This window comes from Ranitomeya imitator, chromosome 2 (genome assembly GCF_032444005.1).
Source record: "Ranitomeya imitator isolate aRanImi1 chromosome 2, aRanImi1.pri, whole genome shotgun sequence".
Taxonomy (NCBI): domain Eukaryota; kingdom Metazoa; phylum Chordata; class Amphibia; order Anura; family Dendrobatidae; genus Ranitomeya; species Ranitomeya imitator.
The window spans coordinates 43779114-43797807 of NC_091283.1; the positions used below are offsets into that span (position 1 = coordinate 43779114).

At 48.0% G+C, this 18694-nt stretch overlaps 1 protein-coding gene across 3 annotated transcripts in view; it reads right to left on the reverse strand.

The window, feature by feature from the left end:
• Positions 1-17636, reverse strand: part of CLIP3 (CAP-Gly domain containing linker protein 3) — a 43144-nt gene extending 25508 nt beyond the window's left edge. For 2 of the 3 annotated variants that reach the window (XM_069746570.1, XM_069746573.1), the window contains exons 1-3: positions 17433-17636; positions 2048-2187; positions 1802-1941 (exon numbers count right to left, since the gene is read on the reverse strand). In XM_069746570.1, the coding sequence (XP_069602671.1) occupies positions 1802-1941; positions 2048-2183 (276 nt within the window). In that variant the 5' untranslated portion in view covers positions 2184-2187; positions 17433-17636. Of the gene's footprint in view, positions 1-1801; positions 1942-2047; positions 2188-16484; positions 16509-17432 lie in introns of those variants that run through there. The other variant, XM_069746571.1, reaches the window with a different exon arrangement.
• Between the last annotated feature and the right edge of the window lie 1058 nt (positions 17637-18694).

An 18694-nucleotide genomic window follows, 5' to 3' on the forward strand; every position in this document is an offset into this window, starting at 1 on the left:
AATATGAATATTTGCTCCGGTAAAGTAACCTACACATGACCGAGGCTGTGACTTGTTCATCTTCTGAGAATCAATCATTTTTGTTTATATACTAGAATTTACTATTGCACGTGTGACAGTACACCAAGAGACATTCTGAGAATAATGGTCCCAAATCATCAAAGCTGGCTTGAAAAGTAGCAAGTTTTGCGACCTTTGGTGTCTTCATGCCAGTTTCTAAATTAATGACGAGTTGTGGTTGTGCCTGTCTGGAGTAAGATTTTTGGCGAGGCACACACCACTTTTAAGTCATTCATAGAAGTTAGAGATGGAAGGGACCATCAGGGTCATCGTGTCCGTAAACCATCGCAGACAGCCTCTGTTTGAAGACTTCTATTGAAGGAGAACTCACCACCTCTCGTGGCAGCCTGTTCCACTCATTTATCACCCCTCCCTATCAAAAAGTTTTTTTCTAATATCTAATCTGTATCTTCTCCCTTTCAGTTTCATCCCATTGCTTCTCATGTTTCCATGTGCAAATGAGAATAATGCTGATCCCTCTACACTGTGACAACCCTTCATATATTTGTAGACAGCTATTAAGTGTTCTCTTAGTTTGTTTTTTTGCAAGCTAAACATTCCCAGATCCTTCAAACGTTCCTCGTGGGACATACTTTGCAGTCCGCTCACCATCCTGGTAGCTCTTCTCAGAACTTGCTCCAATTTGTTGATGTCTTTTTTTTTAAATGTGGTGCCCAGAACTGGACACAGTATTCCAGATGAGGCCTGACCAAGGAGAGGGGTGATAATTACTTGACGAGATCTAGACTCTGTGCTTCTCTTAATGCATCCTAGGACTGTGTTTACCTTTTTTTTTTTGCTGCTGCTGCATCACACAGTTGACTCATGTGTAGCCTGTGATCTATTAGTATACCCAAGTCTTTTTCACACATGCTGTTGCTTAGTTCTATTCCTCCCATTCTATAAATGTAATTTTTGTTTTTATTGGCCAGATGTAGAATTCTACCCATTGTTCAAGCTTATCTAGATCCTTCTGAATCTGTTTTCTGTTTTTACTTTCTCTGTCATTTGCCTCTTTATGAATCAGGAGTGTCTGACTCTGACATGTCATCTCATCACGACTGGCGTGAACAACGCCAGTCTTAATGAATTAGTGCTAATGATTTTTGTTTATTTACCAGAATTTACTATGGCATGTGTGACAGTACTCCAAGAGACAATGACTTTTGTCCTTCCGAGAAGCTATGAGTTTTGTATATACACTAGAACCTACTATCGCACGTGTATCACTATGTTAACAGGCCCAAGGTTTGAACTGCTTAGCATCAATAAATGCTGATTCTAGGACTTCCCTCAAAGCAATATTGACCTGATCCTTAAGTGTGTTGTCTGTGTGGAAGCCCAGCTGCACCTAGTGAACCTGAGCTGAAGAGTTGACCCTTTATAGAGTAGGTCTGGCTACTCTAAACAATGGAAACACCTTGAGTTTCAAAGGTGAAGCAATGGTAGAAGATTTTTTAAGGCTGAATTATGATGAAGTTCCTTAACATTTCATTTTAGATACCTTGGAGCATAGTAAATGTAATGCGCATAAAACAGACCCCGTGCCATCACCTTGTGAAGTATATTTTATAGCAGAACTATATGACACTGGTGGAAACCCACGGCACACGTCACAATATTCCTGGCAAGCTAGGATGCCGGATGGGTGAAGAGGACCTCTGCTTTCATGGCACCATAGGGTGATGCCAACTTGAAACCACGTTCTCTATAATCACTCGTTCATTCACCAAGAACTTACCTCACTGCCAATAACGTCTATCTTGTGCTGGACCTGGGGCACCCACTGCCGGATGATGGCAAAGAGTTCCGGAATACTAGTTTGGGGGTCAAACAATATTTCCTGGCACGCAGGGTCATTGGGATCAAAGAAGGTGAAAGCTGAAGTAGAACATGAGGACAAGAAAGAAAAATTCAGTCAACCCCACTGAAAATATACTAAAACCAGTCAAACCAGTTTTGGGTATGGAAGGGTATCAGTGCTTACCATAATCCTTAGGAAGAGGAGCCGGGGCTGAGGAGTGAACCACTGGTCTTTTCCGTTTCTCCAGAATAGGACTCTGGAAATCGATAGGACGCTGGTTCTCCTCCGACGCACAATCTAGAGGGTCCTCTCTGGTCATAATTCTGTGGGAACCGGTGGGATTGAAATGAATAAAACACAAGGAAGATCATAAATAGAGTCCCGAGGACGATCATTGACCACATAATGACTTCTGGAAGGCGCTCACTGTTATGGAGGTCCTGTGGCTGTCACTGTTATGGAGGTCCTGTGGCTGTCACTGCTATAGGGGTCCTGTGGCTGTCACTGTTATAGGGGATCCTGTGGCTGTCACTGTTATGGAGGTCCTGTGGCTGTCACTGCTATAGGGGTCCTGTGGCTGTCACTGTTATAGGGGATCCTGTGGCTGTCACTGTTATGGAGGTCCTGTGGCTGTCACTGCTATAGGGGTCCTGTGGATGTCACTGCTATAGGGGTCCTGTGGCTGTCACTGTTATAGGGGGTCCTGTGGCTGTCACTGCTATAGGGGTCCTGTGGCTGTCACTGTTATAGGGGGTCCTGTGGCTGTCACTGTTATAGGGGTCCTGTGGATGTCACTGTTATAGGGGTCCTGTGGATGTCACTGTTATAGGGGTCCTGTGGCTGTCACTGCTATAGGGGGTCCTGTCACTGTTATAGGGGGTCCTGTGGATGTCACTGTTATAGGGGTCCTGTGGCTGTCACTGTTATAGGGGGTCCTGTGGATGTCACTGTTATAGGGGTCCTGTGGCTGTCACTGCTATAGGGGTCCTGTGGCTGTCACTGTTATAGGGGGTCCTGTGGCTGTCACTGTTATAGGGGGTCCTGTGGATGTCACTGTTATAGGGGTCCTGTGGCTGTCACTGCTATAGGGGTCCTGTGGCTGTCACTGTTATAGGGGGTCCTGTGGCTGTCACTGTTATAGGGGGTGCTGTGGATGTCACTGTTATAGGGATCCTGTCGCTGTCACTGTTATAGGGGTCCTGTCGCTGTCACTATTATAGGGGTCCTGTGGCTGTCACTGTTATAGGGGGTCCTGTGCCTGTCACTGTTATGGAGGTCCTGTGGCTGTCACTTTTATAGGGGTCCTGTGGCTGTCACTGTTATAGGGGATCCTGTGGCTGTCACTGTTATAGGGGGTCCTGTCGCTGTCACTGTTATAGGGGATCCTGTCGCTGTCACTGTTATAGGGGTCCTGTTGCTGTCACTGTTATAGGGGTCCTGTGACTGTCACTGTTATAGGGGGTCCTGTGGATGTCACTGTTATAGGGGGTTCTGTGGCTGTCACTGTTATGGAGGTCCTGTGACTGTCACTGTTATAGGGGTCCTGTGGCTGTCACTGTTATAGGGGGTCCTGTTATAGGGGGTCCTGTGGCTGTCACTGTTATAGGGGTCCTGTGGCTGTCACTGTTATAGGGGGTCCTGTGGATGTCACTGTTATAGGGGGTTCTGTGGCTGTCACTGTTATAGGGGTCCTGTGGCTGTCACTGTTATAGGGGGTCCTCTCGCTGTCACTGTTATAGGGAGTCCTGTCACTGTTATAGGGGTCCTGTGGCTGTCACTGTTATAGGGGGTCCTGTGGCTGTCACTGTTATAGGGGGTCCTGTGGCTGTCACTATTATAGGGGGTCCGGTGGCTGTCACTGTTATGAAGGTCTTGTGTGCAGATGCTTTATATCATCATTGTGGTAAAACTGTGTACAAATGTTTGTGACTACAAATAAATGATATGAAGAACTTAATGCATTGCTTCTTTTCTACTTTCTTCCGGTCACACACAGGGTTCTCCTTTCCTCTGTGAGTTCCCCTTTCCTCTGTGAGTTCTCCTTTCCTCTGTGGGTTCTCCTTTCCTCTGTGGGTTCTCCTTTCCTCTGTGAGTTCTCCTTTCCTCTGTGAGTTCTCCTTTCCTCTGTAAGTTCTCCTTTCCTCTGTGAGTTCTCCTTTCCTCTGTGAGTTCTCATTTCCTCTGTGAGTTCTCCTTTCCTCTGTGAGTTCTCATTTCCTCTGTGAGTTCTCCTTTCCTCTGTGGGTTCTCCTTTCCTCTGTGAGTTCTCCTTTCCTCTGTGAGTTCTCCTTTCCTCTGTGGGTTCTCCTTTCCTCTGTGAGTTCTCCTTTCCTCTGTAAGTTCTCCTTTCCTCTGTGAGTTCTCCTTTCCTCTGTGAGTTCTCCTGTCCTCTGTGGGTTCTCCTTTCCTCTGTGGGTTCTCCTTTCCTCTGTGAGTTCTCCCTGTCCGTCAGTGACAGTATCGGCCCATTTGTGGCCAAATATTTTCTACCTGGGGAATTCTAGATGCAGCCATGAAAACAAGGCAAACTGGGAGCAGTAGTTTAGTGGTTACATCAGTGCGGGAGGAAGTAGCTAACTTCTCATCCTAATTGGTCTTAATAAATCAATATTTATTAGATAACAAAATTTACTGTATTTTATAGGGGCCGTAGTGACAAAAAGTGCGGGTAATTTTAAGTTTCAGTCAGCAATCTTCATTCCTTCATTGCAGTTTCCAATAGGATACCAGATTTTAGATTGTTCTCATGCGGGAGTGCCCCTCTCAGTAATGTAGGTTGGATGTGAGGTTTGTGTGTTTGAGGTGTTACTGCGTTCACGTCTAAAATATCATCAGAGATCCATAACTTTACTAATTTCCTCTCTGTGTGCTTTCCACCCTGTCTATAGTCTATTTTCTCTTCCCTCCCTGAGACTGTACATGCTTTCTTTTTAATATGGTTTAGTGTACAACAGGTGTAAAGAGATGTAGCTTAACAACAGCTGCAGAACCATAGGTTGGAGTCTTTGATATCATTGTTCTGTTACGTCCTGAGAAAAGATCCTGTCAAATATTTTTATTTAATTATTAGCCTTAGCAAAGTTCTGTTGTTTTTTTTTTTGTAAAATACTCCATTATCTTATTTTACTTCCTTTTGTCACCTTATTTTACTTCCTAAAGTAAGAATGTATGTTACAAAGATTTGTAACTTTGTAAAGGATAATCAATGATTAAATAAAAAGAAAAAGTTTAGTTATTCTTCAACATTCCCGTAAGCCCCCATTTACCAAACAAAGAAAAAAAGAGTGTCCATTTGGCCTACGTCTAGTCGGTATGCATCTGCATACTTTTTCATTAAAAATGTGGCATTATTTGCCTTTTATAGCCTCTGTTCTGCACTTCTTTTTATTGCTGGCTGCAGAATGAGTAAACTGAGAATCCGTCAGTGAGCTTGTTCTCACAGGAGAGTTTTCATAAGTATTTGTATTTTTTCTGAACTCCTCTGTGCTGATTTATTATGTCCCCAGACCACATCAAAAGTTGAACCGAACATTAATGCTGTCATAACTTAGCTACGAGGAGCTCAGAAAAAGACAGATAACAGTATTACAAACTTCCCATCAGAATGAACTCACTAACGGACCTTATTCTACATCCAGTACTGCGCAGGCAAACAAAAAGCCAGTCTGTCTTTTTTTTTAAGCCCCTTTATGCTAATTTATGACCACAGACCACATCAGAGGTTAGCCGAACTTTGATACGGTCATAGATCAGCTGACATGGAGCAGTACATGCTCTCTGATAGATCCTCAGTTAACTCATTCTACAGCCAGCAATATGTAGGGAAAAAAGAGCCAGTAAAAGCCAAAACGGTGCAGAATTTTAAATGAAACCCAATTGCAAAAATGGTTTTAAGCCCAAAATGCATGCACTTAAGTAAGGAAAAATCACCAAAATTGTTTTTATCCCTTAAAGATGCAGAATCCCAGTACAGACCATTATCATACCAGTCAAGTGCAAAACTGCATCCAGAGCAGTCCACTAACCCCAGCTCAGGTCATTCATGATCACACTATGGACCTTCTATACAACTCCAGGTCAGATGATTATCAGGACTATATCACACCACACAGTTGTTCTCAAAAGTTTACATACCCCAGCAGAATTTTTGCTTTCTTGGTCTTTTTCAGAAAATATGAATAACACCAAAACTTTTTCTCCACTCATGGTTATTGGTTGGGTGAAGCCATTTATTGTCAAAAGTTCACATACCCTGGTGATTTTGGCCTGATCACATGCACAGAAGTTGACACAAATGGGTTTGAATGGCTACTAAAGGTAACATCCTCACCTGTGACCTGTTTGCTTGTAATCAGTGTGTATGAATAAAAGCTGAGTGAGTTTCTGGGATCCAGACAGACTCTTGCATCTTTCATCCAGCCACTGACGTTTCTGGATTGTGAGTCATGGGGAAAGCAAAAGAATTGTCAATGGATCTACGGGAAAAGGTAGTTGAACTGTATAAAACAGGAAAGGGATACAAAAAGATATCCAAGCAATTGATAATGGCAGTCAGCAGCGTTCAAACTGTGATTAACAAATGGAACATCATGGGCTCTGTAAAAACAAAACCACGGTCCGGTAGACCAACCAAAATGTCGTCCACAACTGCCAGGAAAATTGTTCACGATGTAAAGAAAAACCCACAAATAACATAAGCTGAAATACTGGACTCTCTGAAAACTAGCGGTGTGGCTGTTTCAAGATGCACAATAAGGAGACACTTGAAGAAAAATGGGCTGCATGGTTGAGTCGCCAGAAGAAAGTCATTACTGTGCAAGTTCCACAAAGTATCTCACCTGCAATATGCAAAACAGCACAGAGACAAGCCTCAAAACTTCTGGAACAAGGTCATTTGGAGTGATGAGACCAAAATTGAACATTTTGGCCACAACCATAAACGTTACATTTGGAGAGTGGTCAACAAGGTCTACGATGAAAGGAACACCATTCCTACTGTAAAGCACGGAGGTGGATCGCTGATGTTTTGGGGGCATGTATGAGCTACAAAGTCACAGGAAACTTGGTCAAAGTTGAAGGAAAGATGAATGCATCACGAAAATACTGGAGGCAAATTTGCACTCATCAGCCCGGAACCTAGGCATGGGATGTACTTGGAAGTTCCAACATAATAACGATCCAAAAAACAAGGTCAAGTCGACCAGTCTTTGGCTACAGCAGAACAAAGTGAAGGTTCTGGAGTGGCCATCTCAGTCTCCTGACCTCAATATCATTGAGCCACTCTGGGGAGAGCTCAAGCGCGCAGTTCATGCTAGACAGCCCAGAAATTTACAGGAACTGGAGGCTTTTTGCCAAGAAGAGTGGGCAGCTTTACCATCTGAGAAAATAAAGAACCTCATCCACAACTACCACAAAAGACTTCAAACTGTCATTGATGTTAGAGGGGGCAATACACAGTATTCTAAAATGGGGTATGTGAACTTTTGATCAGGGACATTTGGATGTTTTGGGTTGTCATTATGATTTAAAAAGAGAAAGCACAACAAGTTAGACAATAAATGGCTTCACCCAACCACTAACCATGAGTGGAGAAAAAGTTTTGGTGTTATCATTCATAGTCTCTGAAAAAAGGCCAAGAATGCAAAAATTCTGCCGGGGTATGTAAACTTTTGAGCACAATTGTATATGACAGACCAGCACTGTAATAACAATATAATCATACAATTCCGATGGTCCCTTTAATAAACGTCTGGGGTTTACAATTCTGCAGCTATAATGTGACCACAAGACGCTGATTGTGTCGCACACAATGGTCCCGTCTGTAGCAACAGAGAGGTGGGATAGAGCCAGGCTCGCAGCCAGGGAACATCATGGACCGTTCTCAGAATGCTAGATTATTTCATGGGAAGGAAGGCCGTGTCTGAAAATGTCCACAGGCACCGAGCCAGGGCTCCTAGGGGAGAGCAGGGACAGAGCCGGCTCAGCACTCACAGAGAGCAAAGTGTCACACGGCTACAGGATATGTAAGGGACCAAAAATCAGAGCAGAGGAGCACGCCAACAGAAACGGCCGGGAAGCAAGAATATGGGGAAGCGAGAATATGGGGAAGAGAGAATATGGGGAAAAGAGAATATGGGGAAGAGAGAATATGGGGAAGAGAGAATATGGGGAAGAGAGAATATGGGGAAGAGAGAATATGGGAAAGAGAGAATATGGGGAAGAGAGAATATGGGAAAGAGAGAATATGGGGAAGAGAGAATATGGGGAAGAGAGAATATGGGGAAGAGAGAATATGGGAAAGAGAGAATATGGGGAAGAGAATATGGGGAAGAGAGAATATGGGGAAGAGAGAATATGGGGAAGAGAGAATATGGGGAAGAGAGAATATGGGGAAGAGAGAATATGGGAAAGAGAGAATATGGGGAAGAGAGAATATGGGGAAGAGAGAATATGGGGAAGAGAGAATATGGGAAAGAGAGAATATGGGGAAGAGAATATGGGGAAGAGAGAATATGGGGAAGAGAGAATATGGGGAAGAGAGAATATGGGGAAGAGAGAATATGGGGAAGAGAGAATATGGGAAAGAGAGAATATGGGGAAGAGAGAATATGGGAAAGAGAGAATATGGGGAAGAGAGAATATGGGAAAGAGAGAATATGGGAAAGAGAGAATATGGGGAAGAGAGAATATGGGGAAGAGAATATGGGGAAGAGAGAATATGGGGAAGAGAGAATATGGGGAAGAGAATATGGGGAAGAGAGAATATGGGGAAGAGAGAATATGGGGAAGAGAATATGGGGAAGAGAGAATATGGGGAAGATAGAATATGGGGAAGAGAGAATATGGGGAAGAGAATATGGGGAAGAGAGAATATGGGGAAGAGAGAATATGGGGAAGAGAGAATATGGGGAAGAGAGAATATGGGGAAGAGAATATGGGAAAGAGAGAATATGGGGAAGAGAGAATATGGGGAAGAGAGAATATGGGGAAGAGAGAATATGGGGAAGAGAGAATATGGGGAAGAGAATATGGGAAAGAGAGAATATGGGGAAGCGAGAATATGGGGAAGAGAATATGGGGAAGAGAGAATATGGGGAAGAGAGAATATGGGGAAGAGAGAATATGGGGAAGCGAGAATATGGGGAAGAGAGAATATGGGGAAGAGAGAATATGGGAAAGCGAGAATATGGGGAAGAGAGAATATGGGGAAGAGAGAATATGGGGAAGAGAGAATATGGGAAAGAGAGAATATGGGAAAGAGAGAATATGGGGAAGCGAGAATATGGGGAAGAGAATATGGGGAAGCGAGAATATGGGGAAGAGAGAATATGGGAAAGCGAGAATATGGGGAAGCGAGAATATGGGGAAGAGAGAATATGGGGAAGAGAGAATATGGGGAAGAGAGAATATGGGAAAGCGAGAATATGGGGAAGCGAGAATATGGGGAAGCGAGAATATGGGGAAGAGAGAATATGGGAAAGCGAGAATATGGGGAAACGAGAATATGGGGAAGAGAGAATATGGGGAAGAGAGAATATGGGAAAGCGAGAATATGGGGAAGAGAGAATATGGGGAAGAGAGAATATGGGGAAGAGAGAATATGGGAAAGCGAGAATATGGGGAAGCGAGAATATGGGGAAGAGAGAATATGGGGAAGAGAATATGGGGAAGCGAGAATATGGGGAAGAGAGAATATGGGGAAGAGAGAATATGGGGAAGAGAGAATATGGGAAAGAGAGAATATGGGGAAGAGAGAATATGGGGAAGAGAGAATATGGGGAAGAGAGAATATGGGGAAGAGAGAATATGGGGAAGAGAGAATATGGGGAAGAGAGAATATGGGGAAGAGAATATGGGGAAGAGAGAATATGGGGAAGAGAGAATATGGGGAAGAGAGAATATGGGGAAGAGAGAATATGGGGAAGAGAGAATATGGGAAAGAGAGAATATGGGGAAGAGAATATGGGGAAGAGAGAATATGGGAAAGAGAATATGGGGAAGAGAGAATATGGGGAAGAGAGAATATGGGGAAGAGAATATGGGGAAGAGAGAATATGGGGAAGAGAGAATATGGGGAGAGAATATGGGGAAGAGAGAATATGGGGAAGAGAGAATATGGGAAAGCGAGAATATGGGGAAGCGAGAATATGGGGAAGCGAGAATATGGGGAAGAGAGAATATGGGGAAGAGAGAATATGGGGAAGAGAGAATATGGGGAAGAGAGAATATGGGGAAGAGAGAATATGGGGAAGCGAGAATATGGGGAAGAGAATATGGGGAAGAGAGAATATGGGGAAGAGAGAATATGGGGAAGAGAGAATATGGGGAAGGGAATATGGGGGAGAGAATATGGGGAAGAGAGAATATGGGGAAGCGAGAATATGGGGAAGAGAGAATATGGGGAAGAGAGAATATGGGGAAGAGAGAATATGGGGAAGCGAGAATATGGGGAAGCGAGAATATGGGGAAGCGAGAATATGGGGAAGAGAGAATATGGGGAAGCGAGAATATGGGGAAGCGAGAATATGGGAAAGAGAGAATATGGGGAAGCGAGAATATGGGGAAGAGAGAATATGGGGAAGCGAAAATATGGGGAAGCGAGAATATGGGGAAGCGAGAATATGGGGAAGAGAATATGGGGAAGAGAATATGAGGAAGAGAATATGGGGAAGAGAGAATATGGGAAAGAGAGAATATGGGGAAGCGAGAATATGGGAAAGAGAGAATATGGGAAAGAGAATATGGGGAAGAGAATATGGGAAAGAGAGAATATGGGGAAGAGAGAATATGGGGAAGAGAGAATATGGGAAAGCAAGAATATGAGAAAACGAGACTATGCGAAAGCGAGAATATGGGAAAGTGAGAATATGGGGAAGTGAGAATATGGGGAAGTGAGAATATGGAAAAGCGAGAATATGGGGAAGAGAGAATATGGGGAAGCGAGAATATGGGGAAGAGAGAATATGGGGAAGCGAGAATATGGGGAAGCGAGAATATGGGGAAGCGAGAATATGGGGAAGCGAGAATATGGGGAAAAGAGAATATGGGGAAGCGAGAATATGGGAAGCGAGAATATGGGAAAGCGAGAATATGGGGAAGAGAGAATATGGGGAAGAGAGAATATGGGGAAGCGAGAATATGGGGAAGCGAGAATATGGGGAAAAGAGAATATGGGGAAGCGAGAATATGGGAAGTGAGAATATGGGAAAGCGAGAATATGGGGAAGAGAGAATATGGGGAAAAGAGAATATGGGGAAGCGAGAATATGGGAAGCGAGAATATGGGAAAGCGAGAATATGGGGAAGAGAGAATATGGGGAAGCGAGAATATGGGGAAGCGAGAATATGGGGAAAAGAGAATATGGGGAAGCGAGAATATGGGAAGCGAGAATATGGGAAAGCGAGAATATGGGGAAGAGAGAATATGGGGAAGAGAGAATATGGGGAAGAGAGAATATGGGAAAGTGAGAATACGGGAAAGCGAGAATACGGGAAAGTGAGAATACGGGAAAGCGAGAATATGGGAAAGCTTGTAATCAGAATGATGGAAATGGAGAAGAAGCAGAAAAAGGATTGGGAAAGAGGTGAGACCAACAGGGATATTGAAAAAAACAAGGGGAAGGGTAATTATATAGGATGAGATGGGGATGCTTGTGCATCGGCCGTGCGGGAGAGGACAGGAAAAACATAGGGGAGACAAACAGTAAAAGCGAGCAAAGGAAATAAGAGATGGAGGGAAATAAGAGGAGGAGAGGAGTTATGGCTTCCTCTACATGGCTGGAGGGGGAGGGTTTGGATGTTAAGCAATTTGGAAAGTGCTAGTCACTAAATCATAGTCACTACTGCTATTGACCGTGCGCTGTATCATCAATCAATACACCTGTCATCATCTACCACCACGTGTTACTGCCATATAGCCATATACATGCCGTATATAGGTCAGTCTCTCCAGGTCTTGCCTCTGGCAGGTGTATGGTCAGACTCACAAGGCCTTGCTCTGGCAGGTGTATGGTCAGTCTCACCAGGCCTTGCTCTGGCAGGTGTGTGGTCAGTCTCTCCAGGTCTTGCCTCTGGCAGGTGTATGGTCAGACTCACAAGGCCTTGCTCTGGCAGGTGTGTGGTCAGTCTCTCCAGGTCTTGCCTCTGGCAGGTGTATGGTCAGTCTCACAAGGCCATGCTCTGACAGGTGTATGGTCAGATTCACAAGGCCTTGCTCTGGCAGGTGTATGGTCAGTCTCCCCAGGCCTTTCTCTGGTAGGTGTATGGTCAGTCTCACCAGGCCTTGCTCTGGCAGGTGTATGATCAGTCTCTCCAGGCCATGCTCTGGTAGGTGTATGGTCAGACTCACCAGGCCTTGCTCTGGCAGGTGTATGTTCAGTCTCACCAGGCCTTGCTCTGGCAGGTGTATGGTCAGTCTCACCAGGCCTTGCTCTGACAGGTGTATGGTCAGACTCACCAGGCCTTGCTCTGGCAGGTGTATGGTCAGACTCACCAGGCCTTGCTCTGGCAGGTGTATGGTCAGTCTCACCAGGCCTTGCTCTGGCAGGTGTATGGTCAGACTCACCAGGCCTTGCTCTGGCAGGTGTATGGTCAGTCTCACCAGGCCTTGCTCTGGCAGGTGTATGTTCAGTCTCACCAGGCCTTGCTCTGGTAGGTGTATGGTCAGTCTCACCAGGCCTTGCTCTGGCAGGTGTTTGGTCAGTCTCGCCAGGCCTTGCTCTGGCAGGTGCATGGTCAATCTCACCAGTCCATGCTCTGGCAGGTGTATGGTCAGTCTCTCCAGGCCATGCTCTTGTAGGTGTATGGTCAGACTCACCAGGCCATGCTCTGGCAGATGTATGGTCAGTCTCACCAGGCCTTGCTCTGGCAGGTGTATGGTCAGTCTCACCAGGCCATGCTCTGGCAGGTGTATGGTCAGTCTCACCAGGCCATGCTCTGGCAGGTGTATGCTCAGTCTCACCAGGCCTTGCTCTGACAGGTGTATGGTCAGTCTCACCAGGCCTTGCTCTGGCAGGTGTTTGGTCAGTCTCGCCAGGCCTTGCTCTGGCAGGTGCATGGTCAATCTCACCAGGCCATGCTCTGGCAGGTGTATGGTCAGTCCCTCCAGGCCATGCTCTGGCAGGTGTATGGTCAGACTCACCAGGCCATGCTCTGGTAGGTGTTTGGTCAGTCTCTCCAGGCCATGCTCTGGTAGGTGTATGATCAGACTCACCAGGCCATGCTCTGGCAGGTGTAGGGTCAGTCTCACCAGGCCATGCTCTGGCAGGTGTATGCTCAGTCTCACCAGGCCTTGCTCTGACAGGTGTATGGTCAGACTCACCAGGCCATGCTCTGGCAGGTGTAGGGTCAGTCTCACCAGGCCATGCTCTGGCAGGTGTATGCTCAGTCTCACCAGGCCTTGCTCTGACAGGTGTATGGTCAGTCTCACCAGGCCATGCTCTGGCAGGTGTATGTTCAGTCTCACCAGGCCTTGCTCTGGCAGGTGTTTGGTCAGACTCACCAGGCCATGCTCTGGTAGGTGTATGGTCAGTCTCACCAGGCCTTGCTCTGGCAGGTGTTTGGTCAGTCACACCAGGCCTTGCTCTGACAGGTGTATGGTCAGTCTCACCAGGCCTTGCTCTGGCAGGTGTTTGGTCAGTCACACCAGGCCTTGCTCTGGCAGGTGTATGGTCAGTCTCACCAGGCCTTGCTCTGGCAGGTGTATGGTCAGTCTCACCAGGCCTTGCTCTGGCAGGTGTATGGTCAGTCTCACCAGGCCTTGATCTGACAGGTGTATGGTCAGTCTCCCCAGGCCTTTCTCTGGCAGGTGTATGGTCAGTCTCACCAGGCCTTGCTCTGGCAGGAGTATGGTCAGTCTCACCAGGCCTTGCTCTGGCAGGTGTATGGTCAGTCTCACCAGGCCTTGCTCTGGCAGGTGTATGGTCAGTCTCACCAGGCCTTGCTCTGGCAGGTGTATGGTCAGTCTCACCAGGCCTTGCTCTGGCAGGTGTATGGTTAGTCTCACCAGGCCATGCTCTGGCAGGTGTATGGTCAGTCTCACCAGGCCTTGCTCTGGCAGGTGTATGGTTAGTCTCACCAGGCCATGCTCTGGCAGGTGTATGGTCAGTCTCACCAGGCCTTGCTCTGGCAGGTGTATGGTCAGTCTCACCAGGCCTTGCCCTGGCAGGTGTATGGTCAGTCTCACCAGGCCTTGCTCTGACAGGTGTATGTTCAGTCTCACCAGGCCTTGCTCTGGCAGGTGTATGTTCAGTCTCACCAGGCCTTGCTCTGGCAGGTGTATGGTCAGTCTCACCAGGCCTTGCTCTGGCAGGTGTATGGTTAGTCTCACCAGGCCTTGCTCTGACAGGTGTATGTTCAGTCTCACCAGGCCTTGCTCTGGCAGGTGTATGTTCAGTCTCACCAGGCCTTGCTCTGGCAGGTGTATGGTCAGTCTCACCAGGCCTTGCTCTGGCAGGTGTATGGTTAGTCTCACCAGGCCTTGCTCTGACAGGTGTATGGTCAGTCTCACCAGGCCTTGCTCTGGCAGGTGTATGGTCAGTCTCACCAGGCCTTGCTCTGACAGGTGTATGTTCAGTCTCACCAGGCCATGCTCTGGCAGGTGTGTGGTCAGTCTCACCAGGCCATGCTCTGGCAGGTGTATGTTCAGTCTCACCAGGCCTTGCTCTGACAGGTGTATGGTCAGTCTCACCAGGCCTTGCTCTGGCAGGTGTATGGTCAGTCTCACCAGGCCTTGCTCTGGCAGGTGTATGGTCAGTCTCACCAGGCCATGCTCTGGCAGGTGTATGGTCAGTCTCACCAGGCCTTGCTCTGGCAGGTGTATGTTCAGTCTCACCAGGCCTTGCTCTGACAGGTGTATGGTCAGTCTCACCAGGCCTTGCTCTGGCAGGTGTATGGTCAGTCTCACCAGGCCTTGCTCTGGCAGGTGTATGGTCAGTCTCACCAGGCCTTTCTCTGGTAGGTGTATGGTCAGTCTCACCAGGCCTTGCTCTGACAGGTGTATGTTCAGTCTCACCAGGCCATGCTCTGGCAGGTGTATGGTCAGTCTCACCAGGCCTTGCTCTGACAGGTGTATGGTCAGTCTCACCAGGCTTTGCTCTGGCAGGTGTATGGTCAGTCTCACCAGGCCATGCTCTGGCAGGTGTATGGTCAGTCTCACCAGGCCTTGCTCTGACAGGTGTATGGTCAGTCTCACCAGGCCTTGCTCTGACAGGTGTATGTTCAGTCTCACCAGGCCATGCTCTGGCAGGTGTATGGTCAGTCTCACCAGGCCTTGCTCTGACAGGTGTATGTTCAGTCTCACCAGGCCTTGCTCTGACAGGTGTATGTTCAGTCTCACCAGGCCTTGCTCTGGCAGGTGTATGGTCAGTCTCACCAGGCCTTGCTCTGGCAGGTGTATGGTCAGTCTCACCAGGCCATGCTCTGACAGGTGTATGGTCAGTATCACCAGGCCTTGCTCTGGCAGGTGTATGTTCAGTCTCACCAGGCCATGCTCTGGTAGGTGTATGGTCAGTCTCACCAGGCCTTTCTCTAGCAGGTGTATGGTCAGTCTCACCAGGCCTTGCTCTGGCAGGTGTATGGTCAGACTCACCAGGCCTTGCTCTGGCAGGTGTATGATCAGTCACACCAGGCCATGCTCTGGCAGGTGTATGGTCAGTCTCACCAGGCCTTGCTCTGGCAGGTGTATGATCAGTCACACCAGGCCTTGCTCTGGCAGGTGTATGGTCAGTCTCACCAGGCCTTGCTCTGACAGGTGTATGGTCAGTCTCACCAGGCCTTGCTCTGGCAGGTGTATGGTCAGTCTCACCAGGCCTTGCTCTGGCAGGTGTATGGTCAGTCTCCCCAGGCCTTGCTCTGGCAGGTGTATGTTCAGTCTCACCAGGCCTTGCTCTGGCAGGTGTATGGTCAGTCTCACCAGGCCATGCTCTGGCAGGTGTATGGTCAGTCTCACCAGGCCTTGCTCTGGCAGGTGTATGATCAGTCACACCAGGCCTTGCTCTGGCAGGTGTATGGTCAGTCTCACCAGGCCTTGCTCTGACAGGTGTATGGTCAGTCTCACCAGGCCTTGCTCTGGCAGGTGTATGGTCAGTCTCACCAGGCCTTGCTCTGGCAGGTGTATGGTCAGTCTCCCCAGGCCTTGCTCTGGCAGGTGTATGTTCAGTCTCACCAGGCCTTGCTCTGACAGGTGTATGGTCAGTCTCACCAGGCCTTGCTCTGGCAGGTGTATGGTCAGTCTCACCAGGCCTTGCTCTGGCAGGTGTATGGTCAGTCTCCCCAGGCCTTGCTCTGGCAGGTGTATGTTCAGTCTCACCAGGCCTTGCTCTGGCAGGTGTATGGTCAGTATCACCAGGCCTTGCTCTGGCAGGTGTATGTTCAGTCTCACCAGGCCATGCTCTGGCAGGTGTATGGTCAGTCTGGCAGGTGTATGGTCCGTCTCCCCAGGCCTTTCTCTGGCAGGTGTATGGTCAGTCTCCCCAGGCCTTGCTCTGGCAGGTGTATGGTCAGTCTGGCAGGTGTATGGTCAGTCTGGCAGGTGTATGGTCCGTCTCCCCAGGCCTTTTCACTGGCAGGTATATGGTCAGTCTCCCCAGGCCTTGCTCTGGCAGGTGTATGATCAGTCTCACCAGGCCTTGCTCTTGCAGGTGTATGTTCAGTCTCACCAGGCTTTGCTCTGGCAGGTGTATGGTCAGTATCACCAGGCCTTGCTCTGGCAGGTGTATGGTCAGTCTCACCACGCCTTGCTCTGGCAGGTGTATGATCAGTCTCACCAGGCCTTGCTCTTGCAGGTGTATTTTCAGTCTCACCAGGCCTTGCTCTGGCAGGTGTATGGTCAGTATCACCAGGCCTTGCTCTGGCAGGTGTATGTTCAGTCTCACCAGGCCATGCTCTGGCAGGTGTATGGTCAGTCTGGCAGGTGTATGGTCAGTCTGGCAGGTGTATGGTCTGTCTCCCCAGGCCTTTCTCTGGCAGGTATATGTTCAGTCTCCCCAGGCCTTTCTCTGGCAGGTGTATGGTCAGTCTGGCAGGTGTATGGTCAGTCTGGCAGGTGTATGGTCAGTATCACCAGGCCTTGCTCTGGCAGGTATATGTTCAGTCTCCCCAGGCCTTTCTCTGGCAGGTGTATGGTCAGTCTCACCAGGCCTTGCTCTTGCAGGTGTATGTTCAGTCTCACCAGGCTTTGCTCTGGCAGGTGTATGGTCAGTATCACCAGGCCTTGCTCTGGCAGGTGTATGGTCAGTCTCCCCAGGCCTTTCTCTGGCAGGTGTATGGTCAGTCTCACCAGGCCTTGCTCTGGCAGGTGTATGATCAGTCTCACCAGGCCTTGCTCTTGCAGGTGTATTTTCAGTCTCACCAGGCCTTGCTCTGGCAGGTGTATGGTCAGTATCACCAGGCCTTGCTCTGGCAGGTGTATGTTCAGTCTCACCAGGCCATGCTCTGGCAGGTGTATGGTCAGTCTGGCAGGTGTATGGTCAGTCTGGCAGGTGTATGGTCCGTCTCCCCAGGCCTTTCTCTGGCAGGTATATGTTCAGTCTCCCCAGGCCTTTCTCTGGCAGGTGTATGGTCAGTCTCACCAGGCCTTGCTCTTGCAGGAGCTGCTGTCCTTGGTCCTGATGCACCTGATGCTGGTGCTGATGGTCCCTGCAGGATCAGGTGTGCTGTCCTTCTGATGCTGACTCCTGGATCCTCTGGATTTGGGGGGATTATTCTCCTGATGCTGCTGCTCCTGTGATGCTTTTTTCGATCATTCCTGCGTCACTGGGATGCTGGGGAGCTGTGCAGATAATGAGGGAGGAGAGGAGGGAGGAGGAGAGAGCTGGGAAGGGAGCAGACAGGGGAGGAGGAGGAGGGAGGCGCAGCTTCTGGAGAAAACACAATGGAGGCAGGCACATAAAGACCTGAAAACACAAGCAATACATCCCTGTGGGGAGACAAGGTGACATAAACAGAGAGGTGAAAAATACAGCATGCAATAGAGGAAAACATAGGGGACAGATTAACAAGTAATAAATGGCTTATATACGGACAGCAAAATACAGATAAAGAAGTGATGGCAGGTTTATATGTGATGAGGAGGCAAGAAACACCACGGGCGATCATATACCCACATGGAGGGTCACCAGTACATCCGCCCCGTGTTTCCTATCAGGGGTCATGCTCCTAGGAAAATATCTCAACGGCGTTGAAAATGTCCTTTGTCTTATTTCCATCACCAGAATCACCGGTTACATCCCTATAACTGCAGCCATCAGCCTTCAGAAACCAGAGGCAAGCAGAGTAGGCTTTATAGGGGCTTTATAGGGGATGTACACCATGGAGACCCCTCTACCATCAGTGCAGCCAAAGGTCATGCTGGGAATATGGCCGGCAAGTGGTCATTCTCCCCATCAGTGATGCTCCAACACAGTCCACCCCGTCCATTCAATTAGGGGTCACTGATGTCTGAGGAAACAAGTATCCCACCAGGGAACAACTATGGGAGGAGCGGAGGGTGCGGGGTGATGGCCGCTCTGCTTCATATAAAAATACAATTTCCTGTAACCCCTATATTATATATAAGGCCCTGTGCAGACAATCAGGAACTGGCAGCGCTTTGGACCCAGCACATGTTCACTGAGGTTTAACAATGATAAATGTAAGGTTATACACATGGGAAGAAGGAATCAATATCACCATTACACACTGAACGGGAAACCACTGGGTAAATCTGACAGGGAGAAGGACTTGGGGATCCTAGTTAATGATAAACTTACCTGGAGCAGCCAGTGCCAGGCAGCAGCTGCCAAGGCAAACAGGATCATGGGGTGCATTAAAAGAGGTCTGGATACACATGATG